Here is a 15,200-nt window from a genome sequence, read left to right on the forward strand (position 1 = left end):
ACCGTCATAGACGAATCCCTTTTTCCTTTAAGTTTTAAGAACTGCCACATAAAGTAAAATAAAGTGTTTATCCAAGATAAGAACTAATAAGGAACCTTCAGTTTTTTGAGGGTTAATGTTTTCACCTTGCATTCAATCTGTTTCAGAGTTTAAAGGTAGTTTGTGTGAATTCCAACAAGAAAGCAGTACTTTTTAACACTTTGAGCCCTAATGGTCTGTATGCAGGACTCCATTGCCATTTCTCACACTTATAGCTACATTATAATTACATTATACAATCATATCTTCTATAACGGTTAATGGTGGTTACTAAATACCTTATAACCTTAAACATCAAACATACTGATAATAGCTGATTCATATTCAACAGCTACATAGAACTTTAGAGCAACATTAGAGAACTTGTTCTTATTGATCCAAAGTAAATAATGTTTTTTGTGTCATAATAAACGGCATGAACATCTAACATAACTTAAAATTAATTCATCTTAATGTTATTTTATTTTTTTATATGCATTCTGCATACTTTAATTCATGAAGTAACTTGGATTGTCTGTTGCTTTGTTAAGTACACTGGGGTCCAAATTAAACTTTGAAATAAAAGCAGAAAGTGTTAGAACTTTAAATAGTAAATCATGAACAGTTATGAACAGTAAAAGAAAATCTGAAATTCATGTAATATTTCCAAGACTATACCTTTCACTCACATTTATACACTGTTAGTATAATTTGTAACACAAAACATTATTGTAAAAAAGAATGCAAAAAGAAACATTTTCACTAGTGATCTCAGACTTGCGGACCCCTCTGTAGTGCTATGTGACCATAAGGCTGATATAATACATTAAATTAAGTGATAAAAACTCACTTTTTAGATTGAATTTATCCTGAATACAGAAATGGACATGTTTATTTTGATATCAGTGTTAATAACTAAATATTAAAGTCTAATAGGAAAACATTCCACTACAAAAATACAGATGTTCTTGTTTAAATCTGCCTGGTTTAACTCACCTTCTCCAGAAATCCTCATCATACTGCAGCATGATATCGTACACTTGACTCTGGAGGGGACTCTCTCTCTCTCTCTCTCTCTCTCTCTCTCTCTCTCTCTCTCTCTCTCTCTCTCTCTCTCTCTCTCACTCTCTCACTCTCTCACTCTCTCTCTCTCTCTCTCTCTCTCTCTCTCTCACTCTCTCTCTCTCTCTCTCTCTCTCTCTCTCTCACTCTCTCACTCTCTCACTCTCTCTCTCTCTCTCTCTCTCTCTCTCTCTCTCTCTCTCTCTCACTCTCTCTCTCTCTCTCTCTCTCTCTCTCTCTCTCTGAGGTCCATATAGGTGCACCTGTGTCCAGCATGGCACAGTGGGTTTGTGAGTTGTGCAGTCATGAGCTCAGTTCTCCACCTCTGTCTTCTCTTTGCTCCATATATCTGTTCTGGTAAGACTACATTTTTAGACATTTCTTTTTCTGAATAATCTAAATGTTCTAATTTATTTTGTGATAATTTTGTAATAATGATGGACTATGTGAGTAGAAAAATCAAGCTTTATGATTGCTTATAAGTATCACCTTCATTGCTCTTGTTTACATAAACAAAACAATCATCAAAATCAACCTTACAAAAAGAAAGTGTTAAATTAATTTAAAATTAAACATATTTGTCATATAATTATGGATATCTATATATTTTTACCACGGAATGACTCTCTCTGATACACATTAATCCTTATATAAGTTCTTATGTGAGTCAAGTGATATGAGTCTTACCTGTGTGAAAAATGTCTCATAAATGACTCCATTGTCGGACATAATGATCACCTCTGGATTTTTGTGAACACGCTCAATAGCCTGTCCACACCTGATAGCCATTATTTATGCCGCATTGAAAATTTGATTCCTGTTCACAATGGATTTTAGCGTCATACAGTTTAGCGGGTCTATTGTTGTTGACTGTCTTTTGAACTGAATGTATTGTACATACTGTGAAAGTATTGTCTGACTTAATCTCTCTGTCTAAATAAGATGAGATCAAATCAGAACTAACAGATGACGACAGAAATTCCTAACATTGGCCATAAGTTAGTGGTTTAACCCCTTTAATTCAAAGCATTATTACATCCTATGGCAAAACAGTAAAAAAAATAAGTAAAGAATGCTTATTGATAATTGAAATATAGCATTTCCTATAGTCTGTTTTTGTACTTATGTCAATTATTAATTGAAAATACAATATTTGTCTAAAGCATAACGCTTCAGGATCAAGCTTTCAGAACACTGAAAAAATGACACCCTGTTTATTAGACAGAGCATGGTTTAAAGTTCAGTTAATGACCACCAGTATGATTACTCACTTCAACCCTTGACTTGAACAGGTTCTGGACAGAGAGAGAGAGAGAGAGAGAGAGAGAGACAGAGACAAAGAGAAAGTCAGAGAGGAGAGAAAAAAGAGAGAGGAAGGGAGATAGAAGAAAGAGGAGAGTGGAGAGGGAGAAGTGAAAAAGAAAGAAGAAAGAAGGAGAGAGAGGGAGGGAGAGAGAAAAGAAAGAAAGAAAGAAAGTAAGTAAGTCAGTTAGTCAGTCCAGCTGTGTGTTGCTGATGTCGGGGTCATCAGCTTGCGTTCTGTGTTCCAGCTCAGTGGTGCTATCAGAGTCAGTACTCATGTGAGGATAAATGCCAAGGTAAGCTGAACCAGCCACGCTTCAACTTCCAGCCATTAAAGAGTGTTTATTAATGTATAACCGCCTGTCCTGTTCATGAAAACAGCTGAAACATGCACTGTATCTACTGTTTTAGGGCCTAATCAGTGGGTCAGGGATTTTCCAGAGTGTGGAGGGCAGATTCAGTCACCTGTTAACATTGTTACACGCAAGGTCCAATATGACCCCAGTCTGACTGCCATCATCTTTGAGAATTACACAGAAGTAATGAACATCACTGTGGTAAACATCGGATATGCTGGTGAGTCAGTACATCAACTTAGTTCACACTGTAAACTGCAGAATTTTTTTTAAATTAATCTCAAAATCTATTATTCAGTAACTAGTAAGATTTAGTAACTAATGTGAATTAAAGTCCATTTAAATAGCAATGTGGGCCCACATACCAGCCCTGGTAGTTAAATTCAGGTTAATCTGACTCTGTCAGATTCAGCCATTTCAGTCAGTTCCATGTTTATTGGTAGAGCAAAGCTTTGCAATCATGTTCTACGTGTCATATAAAGGCAAGTTGATGTCTCAAATATGGATAAAATATTGACAGTAAACTTCTTTGGTCATTCATATGCATAAACGAAAAGGATGGGGTTTTATTTTAGCCAGTTCTTTTTACCAGAAGGATGGCTTCTTCTTGCACCCCCCTCTAATCATTGCCTAGATATTGCTGCCTACCATCCCCAGAAAAGAAATTTACAGATTTTTAAAACTTATTTACTGTCTTTATCTGGGGAAACACAAAAAGTAGCAGAAGAATTGCATTGTTTTGATGTCCAAATCCTTGCTTGTAACATTTTGTCCTCCCACAGCTGTCTTTTTTCTCCCGCCGTCTATGCGGATCCGTGGCGGAGGGCTTCCTGACACCTACAAGGCTGTTCAGTTTCACCTGCACTGGGGGTCAGACTGTGGGCCAGGCTCAGAGCACACTGTGGATGGAGAGCAGTACCCAATGGAGGTGAGTTCCCATTTTATTCAGAAAGCACATAAACAGTTACCATTGTTGCGCACAGTGCTGTACATAGTAAAGATATAACTGAACATACAATACAGAACATCTCCATCGACTGACCACTTCATCTTTGTGTCTACACTCTTTGTCCATTTAATCAAGTCCCTTAATCGTATAGGTGCACTTTGTAGTTCCACAGTTACAGACTGTAGTCTATTACTCTTTGTAAGCCCCCATTTTACCCTATTTTTCAAAGATTGAGCACCCCCACAAGACCACCACAGAACAGGTATTATTTGGGTGGTGGATCGTGACACTGATGAGGTGGTGCTATGTTAGTGTGTCGCGCTGGTATTAGGATGTGGTATGTGGATCAGACGCAACAGTGCAGCTGGAGTTTGTAAATACTGTGTCCACTTACTGTCCACTTTATTAGCCCTATTAGACACTAAGACACACCACCACCATATCAGTGTCATTGTAGCATTGAGAATACCTCACAATCCAAATACTACCTGCTCTGTGGTGGTCTTGACCACTAAAGAACAGAGTGAAAGGGGGCTAAGAAAGTATGCACAGAAACGCATGGGCTACCGTCTGTAATTGTAGAACTACAAAGTGTGCCTATATGGTAAGTGGACCTGATAAAATGGATGATGAGTGTAGATACAAGGAGGTATACATCATGAAATGACCAGTCCACAACATTTACATGCCAAAAGTAGTTCAAACCACTAATGTATAGAAGTATGTCTTAAGCATTGACTTAATAATAGTAATAGAAAGTGCACAGCTAGTGTTGCAAAGTGAACTCAGTCACAAACTTCCAGTATTCATTTATTAGTTTGTTTATTAATTGTTTATTGTTTATTTGCTGTGTTTTTGTTTTCAAAGGTCCATATTGTTCATATAAAACAGCAGTACAACACTCTGAGTGAAGCCATGAATGACCCAGTGGGGGTAGCAGCTCTTGGCTTCTTCTTTGAGGTAACACATTTCAGAGATGGCTGATCTTTTTACACTTTGTTGATATTTTCATGAGATATACTTAAAGTTGGGACACAGATTCTTTCTGTGGAAGTCCTTAGGTCTTAAAATATAGTCCTGCTACATATTCCAGTCTAACACCAAGAATCGAATGCCTTAAAATGAAAGCACTTTTTTTTTTTGCACATTTCCCCATTTTTTTCAGTTTTTATAGATAACAGTATGTCATACACTGTTGGAAAAAAGGTCCTAAAGATACCCTCAAAGATACCACCACAGTCACAGCGCTTATACCTGGAAAGCTTAGTTTTTTTCTGAGAGTGTACAGTGTCAGAAACCACATAAGCAAGTCTATTTAAGATTACTTATCAACGCAACATAGCTTGAGGCAAGTGTATGATGATTTAGGTCTGCTGTTTGCACAGTGTGCTAATCTATGAAGTATAAGCTTCCATTACTTCCATTCCATTAGCTACATTAGGATCATTGCTCCAGTGTAAAACAACAGAAGTGAACTTTGGGAATTTTTATCTGACTGACTACATTTGGAGTGGGAAACTTTCACTAAATTATCGCTTTAAAGCAAGTCCAAATCCTAATGTGGGGAAAATCCAGGAAACTGCAGCTACTGTGGAGAAAATGTAGATGTCTTCTTTATGGAATAAAGTCTAACTACTTCTTAATGACCTTTTGATACAATGTTGTTACAACATTTAAACTTGAGTTGCTTCGCTGTGTGAGTATTTAGTCTGATTTCATGACGAGCTCCAGCCCATTACCTCCATGGCATGCGGCTCAAGCCATGACATGCGGCTCAGTGGTGTTCTCATTCCTTCCTTCAGGTGTCTCCCCATGAAAATCGGCAATTCTATAAAGTGATTGAGGCTTTAGGAAGAATTCAGTACAATGGTGAGTTTTGATATTTGAAATGATACGTAATAAATACAAATAAACATCAATACAGTAAATTGTGATTTTATGTGTTAGCATAACCATTAAAAAGGCCCAGTATTTGTCATTACAATGCAGTACCTGGTTCAGCTAATCAGTGCTTACAAGTTACACTTCATTAGCCTAAATAAGGTCTATACAGATGGAACTGAATGAATCCATACATTGAGAAACCAACTCTATGATCAAATCATCTCAAGGATAAACTTTTTTTAGGATAAAAGATATTGTTTTTGTGTTTATTTGTATTTACTATAATGATATATAGGGTGTTCATACATGCTAAAATACACTACTGACCAGATAACCCCTCACAAATCAGAATAAAAAAGGTACCTCTAAAAGTAGAATTATACAGTATTTTAAATGATCATCTCATTCTCAAAGGGAACAGCAGTGTGATGACTGGATTCCAGCTGACTGACATGTTGACATCATTGGAGAACTTTTCCAGTTATTACCGTTACGAAGGATCTTTGACCATACCAGGCTGTAATGAGGCCATCATCTGGACCGTCTTCCAACAGTCCATTCCCATCAGCCAACAACAGGTTTTTTTTTTTATTTTAAATGGAAATTAATGCTTGCCTCTCTGCTCATGAGCTGTCATAAGACTTGTGAAATGAACTGAAAACAGGTTTTGTGGTAAATCTGAAATATCAGAAATATCTTAAATTAATTTCCATTTCCCTTTCCTGTTGTCATTTTATTTCACAGCTGGCACTGGTAACCCAACAGATGTTATTCTCAACTGGGAAGCCCATGATTGACATCTTCCGTCCGGTGCAGAATCTAAACGGCCGCATTATATACACATCCATGGCATGTCCTTGTGTATTTTCAAGTCCAGTCACTCTGGTACTGTGCCTCCTCTATATTTTCGAACTAGTATGAACACAGAGTTACATAATGTATTATGTTTACAAAAGGCAATGGCCTGGGTAGTAATTTGCAAAAAAATGTTCTCAGCACATGAAGTTGATAGTTTATTGACTTCTTGTTAATATGCAGCACTATCTGACATAGTCCTTTTTGTACTTTGTACCAGATTCTCTATTAACTCATTAGTTTACAGTTTCCTGTAAAAAATACTCAAAAATGTGCTTAACACTGTCATGTGTTAACACTAGGCAGTCAAGAAGAATATGGTGACCATCCAAAGAAAAATATGCATCTCAATTTTTTCTCTGTTTTCGTTTTTTTGAGCATGGCAGCTGTCCCTCACATTGTGTGAAAATTTCATGATGAATGGAATTCTCCAAAATCACTTTAAATAAAACATCTTTACATTAAGTTACTTTGAAAGTAAAGAACACATTTCTTTTCTCCTGTAAAGTTTTTATTTTAGAGGCACTTGCTTTGGGCAGCAACAATATGTAACATATATCCCATCTCTTTTTATGTTTACAATACTGCAAGTTTGCTTAAAAAAATAAAGGTTTCTCTTTTGGTGTTTGAATTCATGTTTTCTTATTTCTCATTTTAATTACTCCATTTTGGGCAGTGAATCTGAGAGCTTTTGGGAATGTATAGAAAAAAGAATTAAGAAAACTTTTAAAAAAAGGGTGCCTCATCAGTTTCTTATCAAGTCATATATGGCAAAGTCACCATTTTGTACTACTGTGATCAGTATACAGAGGTGTGTACCACTGCACTCTATATACACAGTAGAGGTTACTCTCGATGTGCCTTCAGCCAGGCTCTCATGTGTTCTATCTGTGCTGTGACACTACTTCTCGCAGTTCCACCAGGGGCGCTGTACTGCTCCACACTGCTGGTGTAGTCCCATACAGAGGACACGTCACTGTCAAACAGAGGACTGCAAAAAATGACAGAGAAAGCTTCTATTAATAACACTTATCTATGCAGAACTGGCCGCATTTAATTCACACAAAAAGCACCTGTTTATTGGTATGTGGATATGTGCTGACCTGGCAGAATGGAGGTCTTTCACAGTAAGTTGATTCAGGGGGACGTTTTTAGACTCAGCCTGATAGACAGCTTTTCCTGAGCAGCTATGAGCTTCCCTGAATGGCACCTACAACAAAGACAAGCAAGCAGGTTAATGAGGTTTAATAAACCAATATGAAACTCTCATGATGGCCCAAATGTGAAAAGACTGTTTACTCACTCCTTTTCTGACAAGGTAATAGGCCAAATCAGTGGCCAGCATGTCTGGACTGAGAGCAGCCTCCATATGTTTTTGATTTACCTGCATTAGAGCACAAACAGTTAATGCCAAAGTTTAATACATGCATATTTTAATCTGCAATTTTTGGAAATTTATACTTTCTCAATAATCTTATAAAGTTTTTTATAACCTACTGATCTATGACATAAGAAGGTCTTATAAAAATAATTTTATATGACATGTTACCAATGTAAACAAAGTCATTCAGAGTGATTTAAATGTGAGAGGAACCTAACTAGTCAGAATTGGTGTGGTGGTGATCCAGATGCCTAGAGTTTAATGCTTATAAAAGCTATTTCACAGAAAGTTATTACACTACACACCAAACCACTCTGAATGACTCTTTACATGTTAAAACTGAATAATGCAGACATTTTGAAAAATGAGTGGAATTCCTATTTAATTCCCCTTATTTCTCTGCTTTAGTGTAATTTCTCACTTACACTACATGATTTTTAGGAGCTCATTCTTTAGGCCTCCAATTGAGCTCTTAAGTGATCGGAGGCCATCCGATATTTTCAAACACGTTTGATTCAAAATGGTCATGAGTCCTGTAGTTTGAATTGGTCAATGAAGTCATGAATAGAAGGAAAAACTCAGGCAACAGACAAGGAGAGGGCTAGGAGACAGGAGGAAAAAGGTAAGAAGACGTGCTTTTTCAGTCAACTCCTCTGCAGCAGCCAGTTTATAGTGAAATATTTCTCCAGCTCTGACTGTGATATCACCTGAAATTCATCCCCGGTTTGTGTTTTTGTAACACTTTTTGTCTATGCATTTTCAGCGCTTTTTGTAGCCTAATCTTTTTATTTGTTGTACTTTTGGTTGTAACCTCTTTTTTGCCTTTATTATGTAGTATGTGTGCCCTCATGATAAATTAACAGGAAATTCTGTTAAAGACGGATATTGAGTGCATGACCGTGTATTAGGATCTGTTAGGATTTTTAAAATGTGTGCAGGGTATGCCTGACACTAGGCTAGTCGTTAAGCATTTGATGTATTTCAGGGCATTTTAAGGGCAAAATGTATTGCTTTGAGAAAGGAAAATGTTTTTCCCCCCAAATGCACTAGACTGCATTAGTACCTCACCTTCAGGGTAGATATGACACCTGTAGCCACCTGCAGTACAGCATGTACTGTATCATAGACATCAAACATGGCCTCTTTATCCTCCTACAAAACATGCACACAGTGACAATTACACTCCCTCACACAGTATCAGAGTGCCAAGTTGTTCTCTCACTGTTGTCAGTGTACCTGTAGGTCCTTGTTGTATGTGCTGGGGAGGCCCTTGAGAGTCATTAGAAACCCTGCACACTGAACCAAAAATTAAATGGTTAATATAGGAAGCTTCATCAAAAGGTTTAAGTCAGATTTATTGCTCTAAGGACATTCAAATAAATAATTTTGAAGCAAATGAGTAATGGAAGGCCTAAAATATGATTTCATTAAATGCAGTGTTTAACTTTTTCTGGGACAGACAATAAACTGTCAAAGTGACAGAAACAAAGAAAATGAGAAAATTAATTAAAAATAAGCAACCAACTAGCAACTCATTGGCCAAGGGTCATTCGTCTGACAAACAATCATACATAAACAATGAGTCTAGAATTTTTAATTTTGTGAAGATTTTGAGCTATTGTGAGCTATTCCTGAATCAGGCTCAAGAGGGTCTTACTCTGCCGAAAACTCGTCCTGCTTTGCTGCGGATGAGCTCCAGGCTGTCAGCGTTTTTCTTCTGGGGCATCAGACTGCTCCCTGTGCTGCTTGCACCAAACACACAAGCAGAGATCTAACTAGCACAGTGCTCTCTATGCACACTACTGCCGACAAACACATCAGAAAAGAGCAAGTTGAAACCTACATATTTACCCTCAATAAAACTACAAGTTTTGTTGATTTTCTAAGTGAAAATAAGTTAACACATACAAAGAACATACTTAAATATGGCATATTGCTGAGTTTAACATACTGTTAAAAACAATACATAAAATATAGATAAAATTGAATTTATCAAATAAACTAAGTTTATTTATAATATAAGTTTATTTATAATCTTACTAAATGTTGCAAGATTCTCTGCAGTTGGTTTTCACCATCACTTTTGTTAGGCACTGAGTGTTACCATTTTAACCAAATCTTATGCAAGATCTTACAGAAGATCTTGTCTGTGGTGTATTCAGAGATTTTGACTTTGTCCACTATACCTCAAGGATCTCCCACTAGAGTAGGACTCCACTTTGGGCATAGTAAAATGGATCAGCACATAGTAGCTCACAGAAAACTTCAATTCTATGTTTTCTATCACTATATAAAAGAAATACAATGCTTCTTTTATTGTTGGTGCACTGTGGTATTTCTGAGCAGAACAGAACTCTGTCACTAAGGGCTTTTTATTGATGCTTCATCACAACAACAACAAAGAGTGACTGAAGCGTGAAGTATAGTCCTATTCAAATTTCTGCTTGCTCAACACAGAAGGTACACAGCACAAAACTACTAACCTACTTTCATCTTTGTTAGGTCATTTTTTTATATCAAAATAAATGTGACAACAGTACTGAGACATCACATCATTATTGGAGAAGAGTCAGATCGGAGACATGATTAAATGGCACTAAAAGTTTAATCAAAATTTCAGAGCAGATAAAGGTACCTGTATGCATCAGACAGAGAGATGAAGGAGAACTCCTTGGTGCTGTACAGGATCAAATCTTCTGCCATCTTACTGAGGTGTGTCAGACACATTGATCCCCAGAACAGGAACTCAGCTGCCACAAAACCAACATACATATTAATGACATATGAATAAAGCAGAGTGCATTTTGTGTTGAAATCCAATTTGAAAACTAACTGACAAGCATACCAACAAAATCTCTCTGTCCAGTGGCATCCATACTGTTGATGCTGATTCCATCAAAGTCTAGTTCTGCAAAGAAGATAAGAAACAGGACAGCACATTTACCTACAAAGTCTCCTGCTACTGTGTAAAATATTTATATCATACAGGAATACACAATATTTGAATAAGCAACAGAATTACAAAATTAATCACCTTTTCTAAGAAGCTCCCTGTCAATGTTGAATGGGTTCCCAGCAATGGCTCCACTGTTTAAAAAAACATATATTACAAATGCTATTCATTCAGATTAAATGTTCATCTATATATCCAGTCAGTCAGAATTAGTAGTGACCTTCCCAGAGGCAGAACATTGACACGCCTCCTGATTTCTTCCACCTGCTCCACATCTCTGCTTAGAGCCACTGCATGACTGAAACAAAAAACAATATAAACACTAAGTCAATTACCATCAGGGATATCACGGAAAACGTTTCAATAGCTTAGACTAAATCACCCTCTCTTTTTCCTGATTTGTCTACCTGAGGATCCAGTGGCTCCACCTGATTGGCTGAGCTCTCTGCATGTGAGTGTATCCAGGAAACAGGATTTCAATCTCTCTGATGGGAAAAGAAGGCAGAATAATGAAGGTGGAATAGGTGGAATAATGTGGCAACATATATTAAAGTGGAATTCCACTGATGTTCCAAGGTTTCTGGATAATTCAGTCATTGAGAGTTTGATGTGAAATTGTGCAGTATAGAGAAACTTACCAAGCCTGATTTCTTTACAGTGGTGGTGATAATAAGACCCAGGGGTCACAATGTCTGCAACTATCCAACAATCCAAAACCAGCCATAAATCTAAACATGTCTACTGAGTTTTATAAGCTATTTTAATAATGTTGTCTTTATTAATGTTGTCTTTTAACAATGTTTCATTTATGACGTGGCATGTATCCCTACGCCATTAATTTATTTAATTCTAAGCCAAAATCTTATCTCCAAACTATCCCAAAATAATGTTTTAGGCATCAGGTATTTGTAACAATTTCATGTAATAATTTTCTGGTCTATAGCTTCGAGGGGCATTAAACACTTCAGATATCTGCTTAATATGGCTGTCAGGTGGATACTTTTTTATTTGGACTCAAACTTTAATTTGGATAATTAAGTATATTTTATGAGGAGCATTTCATATCACACCATTCTGAACTACTTCATTTATCTCTGAATTATTTAATAATGCAGAAATTTTGAAAGATTGGTGGAATTCCCCTTTACATGACTAATATGAATTTATGATATGTATCTGTTAGGGCTGCACAGCCACAATAAAGCTAGAAAGAATTTACATTGTGATTCACCATTGATAAAGCTATTTAGACCAAACCTAGGCTTAATCAATGTCCAAGAGTCCTACCCACAATGTTTATTAAGGGAGAGTCAATACTGATGTTGCAAGACAAGACTGTGTCCAGTAAACCAGTCCAGATGTTTTATTGTGTGCTGTGAGTATCCTGACCAGTGTGCAAAATACCCATAGGTATTCAGAGTGCTCCTATGCTGGCTGGCTGCAAACTCACTAATTACCATAGCAGTGCTGATGCTAGCTTTGATGACAACAAAATAGAGGAGCTAATGCTAACTTCAATGGCAATAAAATGTTAGGCTTAACAATTCTTCTTTTGGAAATACTCTTTTCTTGATTGTTAATGCAGCTGTCTTCAGCTTGAGGAATAAATAAAAATTCACACTCTCCACCGATCTCTTGGGAAATCTCTACAAATATGCTATGGGAAATATACAGTAGCAAGGTATCCTGGCACAATTTCAGTTGCTAGGCTATGAAGTGTGCTATAGTGCCACCCTGAGGGAGACCAGTGCTGCATCTCTAGTTAGTTGAGAATACCCAAGACAGAAGCTCGCTGACGGTATAGAAAGCAGTTAAACAATGACCTTTTTCAGATTTTTTTCCTAACGGACAGCATTACATCATAGTAAGTTCATTTTCAAGGACCCTCCAGAATTCAACAGGTCCAAGAGATTAATTAACCCTGTATTTTGCACCTTGATCCTCACCAATCACAATGGTGACTGGCCAGCTTCGGTAACTGCATGAATCCAGGCATTAACATGACCCAATGAATGTGAAAAGTTTTAGTCCAAAGTAATACAGGCCAAACTCTAACAACATCACATCAAGCATCTACTGATGTGTTATTAATATATTCTGTTAACTGTATAACTATGTTTTAATTGCATTATGAACAGCCATACGAAATTGACAATAACTATACAGTCTCTAAAGAGAGCTACATAACAAAATCTGTTTATTCTTACACTGCTGCTCTTTCCACCATTGTATTTATAAGTTCTATGGCATTTCCCTTCAGCGTGTCAATTCCATTCCGCAACCACAGCCTCATATCGGTGACAACCTATTAAAGCAACATATTAACATATTTTTAAAAAAAACATAAAACAAAAAGCCCACTTTGTATTTTATAAATATTATTAACAGTGTCTAAATTCTAAATTTTGACATGTTCAAATTGAGACTCACCTGATCATTCCTGCTCCTGCCAGTATGAAGCTTTCCAGCTGCTTCTCCGATCAGCTCCTAGCAAAAAGGACGGAGTGCCAACTTTGCCTTTGATTTGTTCCTCTCTCATAAAGCCTGCTATATACTTGGCACAAGTCAACTATGACCTGCACTTCAGTGTGCTGCACCATTAACTTTTAGCACTCTTTTTCATTTATCAAAACCTACAATCACAGCTTAAGCTAAACACAGTCTTCCTTATGCTACAACCAAGCCTCATTGTGAAATGTTCCCGGTCATTATGGTTTGATCGAGAAACACAGCGCATAGAGCCTTACCTTTAGTCTGCGCTCGTTGGCTGTGTGAACATCCTCATCGCCAGGCTTGATGTGGAATTTACCGCTGGACCATTCAACAAAAACCTGATTTTACATTACAGAGACAGATAAACATATCTCTAAACTTCCCACACAACAAGCACCAACAACACAAGACAATGTGTGGGCCTTAGGAAATTTTCTAATTACCTCAATCAGGAGGTCTCAAATAACAGGAATTAGGAAAAATAAAGCCTGATAGTTTTTTATGAGTCAGCATGACAACACAACAGCGATCCAAAACAGACACATTTTTGGCAAGGTGTGGTGTACAATGGGCACCTGCTAGCAGTAGTGTCACATGACAGAGGGTTTGCTATTGTGTCCATGTGAAAGTACAGCTGTGAACGGTGCCAGGGCATACTTTTGTCTGGGATACATTAAGCTCTACTGAGAAAGAGAAAATGGACTATGGCACAGGCAACAAGTTCACTCTAGTTAAAGTACAAAAAGTTTCAGAGCAACAGCACACAGTGTGAGAAAGGCACGTGATGTTTGAAGTGAAATGACAAACTGATCTTGTTCTTTATTGCATAATCTCTCTCTCTCTCTCTCTCTCTCTCTCAAGCACACACCCAAATGCTGCTATTCTTGTTGGACCACAACCGCTGGGTTTCACGGAAGAAACCTTAAGGTTATAGTGTTTACAGTTAGCTAACCTTGTCAAGGCCACCATGAATCTGTTCCATTTCCTCCTGAGTGACCAGGCCAGCTTTCTGCAGTGCCATCACGTAGGCTTTGCTTCCCCTGATGTCTTCATCCCACATTCGTTGATCATATGCGATGGAGGCGTTGAACTTCTCCATTACAGGGTCCGTAGCCCCGACGAACCTGCCGCCCCACAGTTTGCTCCCCTACTCAGCATTTAACACATAACAGTAACAAAGACCGTAAACAGTGAAAAAGACCACTCCGCGTTAGGTTAGCTTTACGTCTGCTGTCAATTTTAGCTCATGGCTACCAGCTCATAAAGGGTAAGATGGAGATAAGGAAGCAGAGAAACATCTGTGAACAACACAAGCGGTCTTACCTCAGATCCTGCCATAGTTCCCTCTTCGGACTCCGCTGTCTCTGCTGGAGCTGGAGCTGGAGCTAAAAGCTACTGCGCTTCAGTTAACGTTAGCTCCGAAATGTCAAACTGTCTTAGTATTTTGAACCAGAACTTGTTCTCTAGCTAGCTAGGACATGCAGCACGTGGAGACCAGATACAGAAATACAGGAGAATGAGTTAAGATTAATAAAGATGAATCCGACGAGCAAATTTAGTAACGTTAGTGAAAATTCGGCTTTCAGTCAGTACTGCAACTGCTGCAGCCTGTAGGGTTCAAAAATATCCCAAACATCCCTCCCCTCTAAAACACTCCACCCCTCCAAAACATTTAAAACAATCCGAACCATTTAACCCAAACCGCCGCTCCAGGCGGCCATAAACCTCCTCTGCAGTACATATGTCGAGGCTAAACCGTCCACAGCTGTGCAAATGATCAGAAACCGAAAAGTGAGTGATAGTCACGCACTGCAGTCGTTCACTCAACTAATCAATAGGCTAATCAGACACGCCGAAACGGAGCCTGAGGCCTAAACAAACACATAATATTAAAACTACATATTAATTCGATGGCTATGTCTAATTAATAATTATTAAATGGTCCGT

General features: G+C 37.7%; 2 protein-coding genes across 2 annotated transcripts; one reads left to right on the forward strand and one right to left on the reverse strand.

Annotated features, from left to right (window-relative positions):
• The first annotated feature begins 1,368 nt into the window (after window positions 1–1,368).
• ca4c (carbonic anhydrase IV c) lies at window positions 1,369–7,121 on the forward strand. Its single transcript, XM_037545947.1, has 8 exons — window positions 1,369–1,437; window positions 2,631–2,678; window positions 2,794–2,958; window positions 3,521–3,666; window positions 4,555–4,647; window positions 5,490–5,556; window positions 5,986–6,149; window positions 6,316–7,121. The coding sequence occupies exons 1-8, from the start codon at window positions 1,386–1,388 to the stop codon at window positions 6,490–6,492; spliced, it is 912 nt and encodes a 303-aa protein (XP_037401844.1). The 5' UTR covers window positions 1,369–1,385; the 3' UTR covers window positions 6,493–7,121.
• On the reverse strand, window positions 6,916–15,031 carry asl (argininosuccinate lyase). The gene is made up of 16 exons (XM_017698629.2): window positions 14,577–15,031; window positions 14,206–14,400; window positions 13,508–13,591; window positions 13,191–13,247; window positions 12,968–13,065; window positions 11,168–11,245; window positions 10,981–11,058; window positions 10,842–10,894; window positions 10,653–10,715; window positions 10,443–10,557; window positions 9,465–9,549; window positions 9,044–9,103; window positions 8,876–8,959; window positions 7,730–7,810; window positions 7,530–7,636; window positions 6,916–7,417 (listed from the first exon to the last, which is right to left on the reverse strand). The coding sequence occupies exons 1-16, from the start codon at window positions 14,589–14,591 to the stop codon at window positions 7,273–7,275; spliced, it is 1,398 nt and encodes a 465-aa protein (XP_017554118.1). The 5' UTR covers window positions 14,592–15,031; the 3' UTR covers window positions 6,916–7,272.
• Window positions 15,032–15,200: the final 169 nt, after the last annotated feature.

The sequence above is a fragment of the Pygocentrus nattereri genome, chromosome 16, assembly GCF_015220715.1.
Source record: "Pygocentrus nattereri isolate fPygNat1 chromosome 16, fPygNat1.pri, whole genome shotgun sequence".
In the NCBI taxonomy this organism is placed as follows: domain Eukaryota; kingdom Metazoa; phylum Chordata; class Actinopteri; order Characiformes; family Serrasalmidae; genus Pygocentrus; species Pygocentrus nattereri.

Coding starts and splice junctions, on each gene's coding strand:
- ca4c (XM_037545947.1), top strand. CDS start 1,386: ATGAGCTCAGTTCTCCACCTCTGTCTTCTCTTTGCTCCATATATCTGT. Junction 2,959..3,520: donor GGTAAACATCGGATATGCTG/GTGAGTCAGTAC, acceptor GTCCTCCCACAG/CTGTCTTTTTTCTCCCGCCG. Junction 3,667..4,554: donor GAGAGCAGTACCCAATGGAG/GTGAGTTCCCAT, acceptor TTGTTTTCAAAG/GTCCATATTGTTCATATAAA.
- asl (XM_017698629.2), bottom strand. Junction 8,960..9,043: donor CATACAACAAGGACCTACAG/GTACACTGACAA, acceptor CATGTTTTGTAG/GAGGATAAAGAGGCCATGTT. Junction 7,418..7,529: donor AAAGACCTCCATTCTGCCAG/GTCAGCACATAT, acceptor CATTTTTTGCAG/TCCTCTGTTTGACAGTGACG.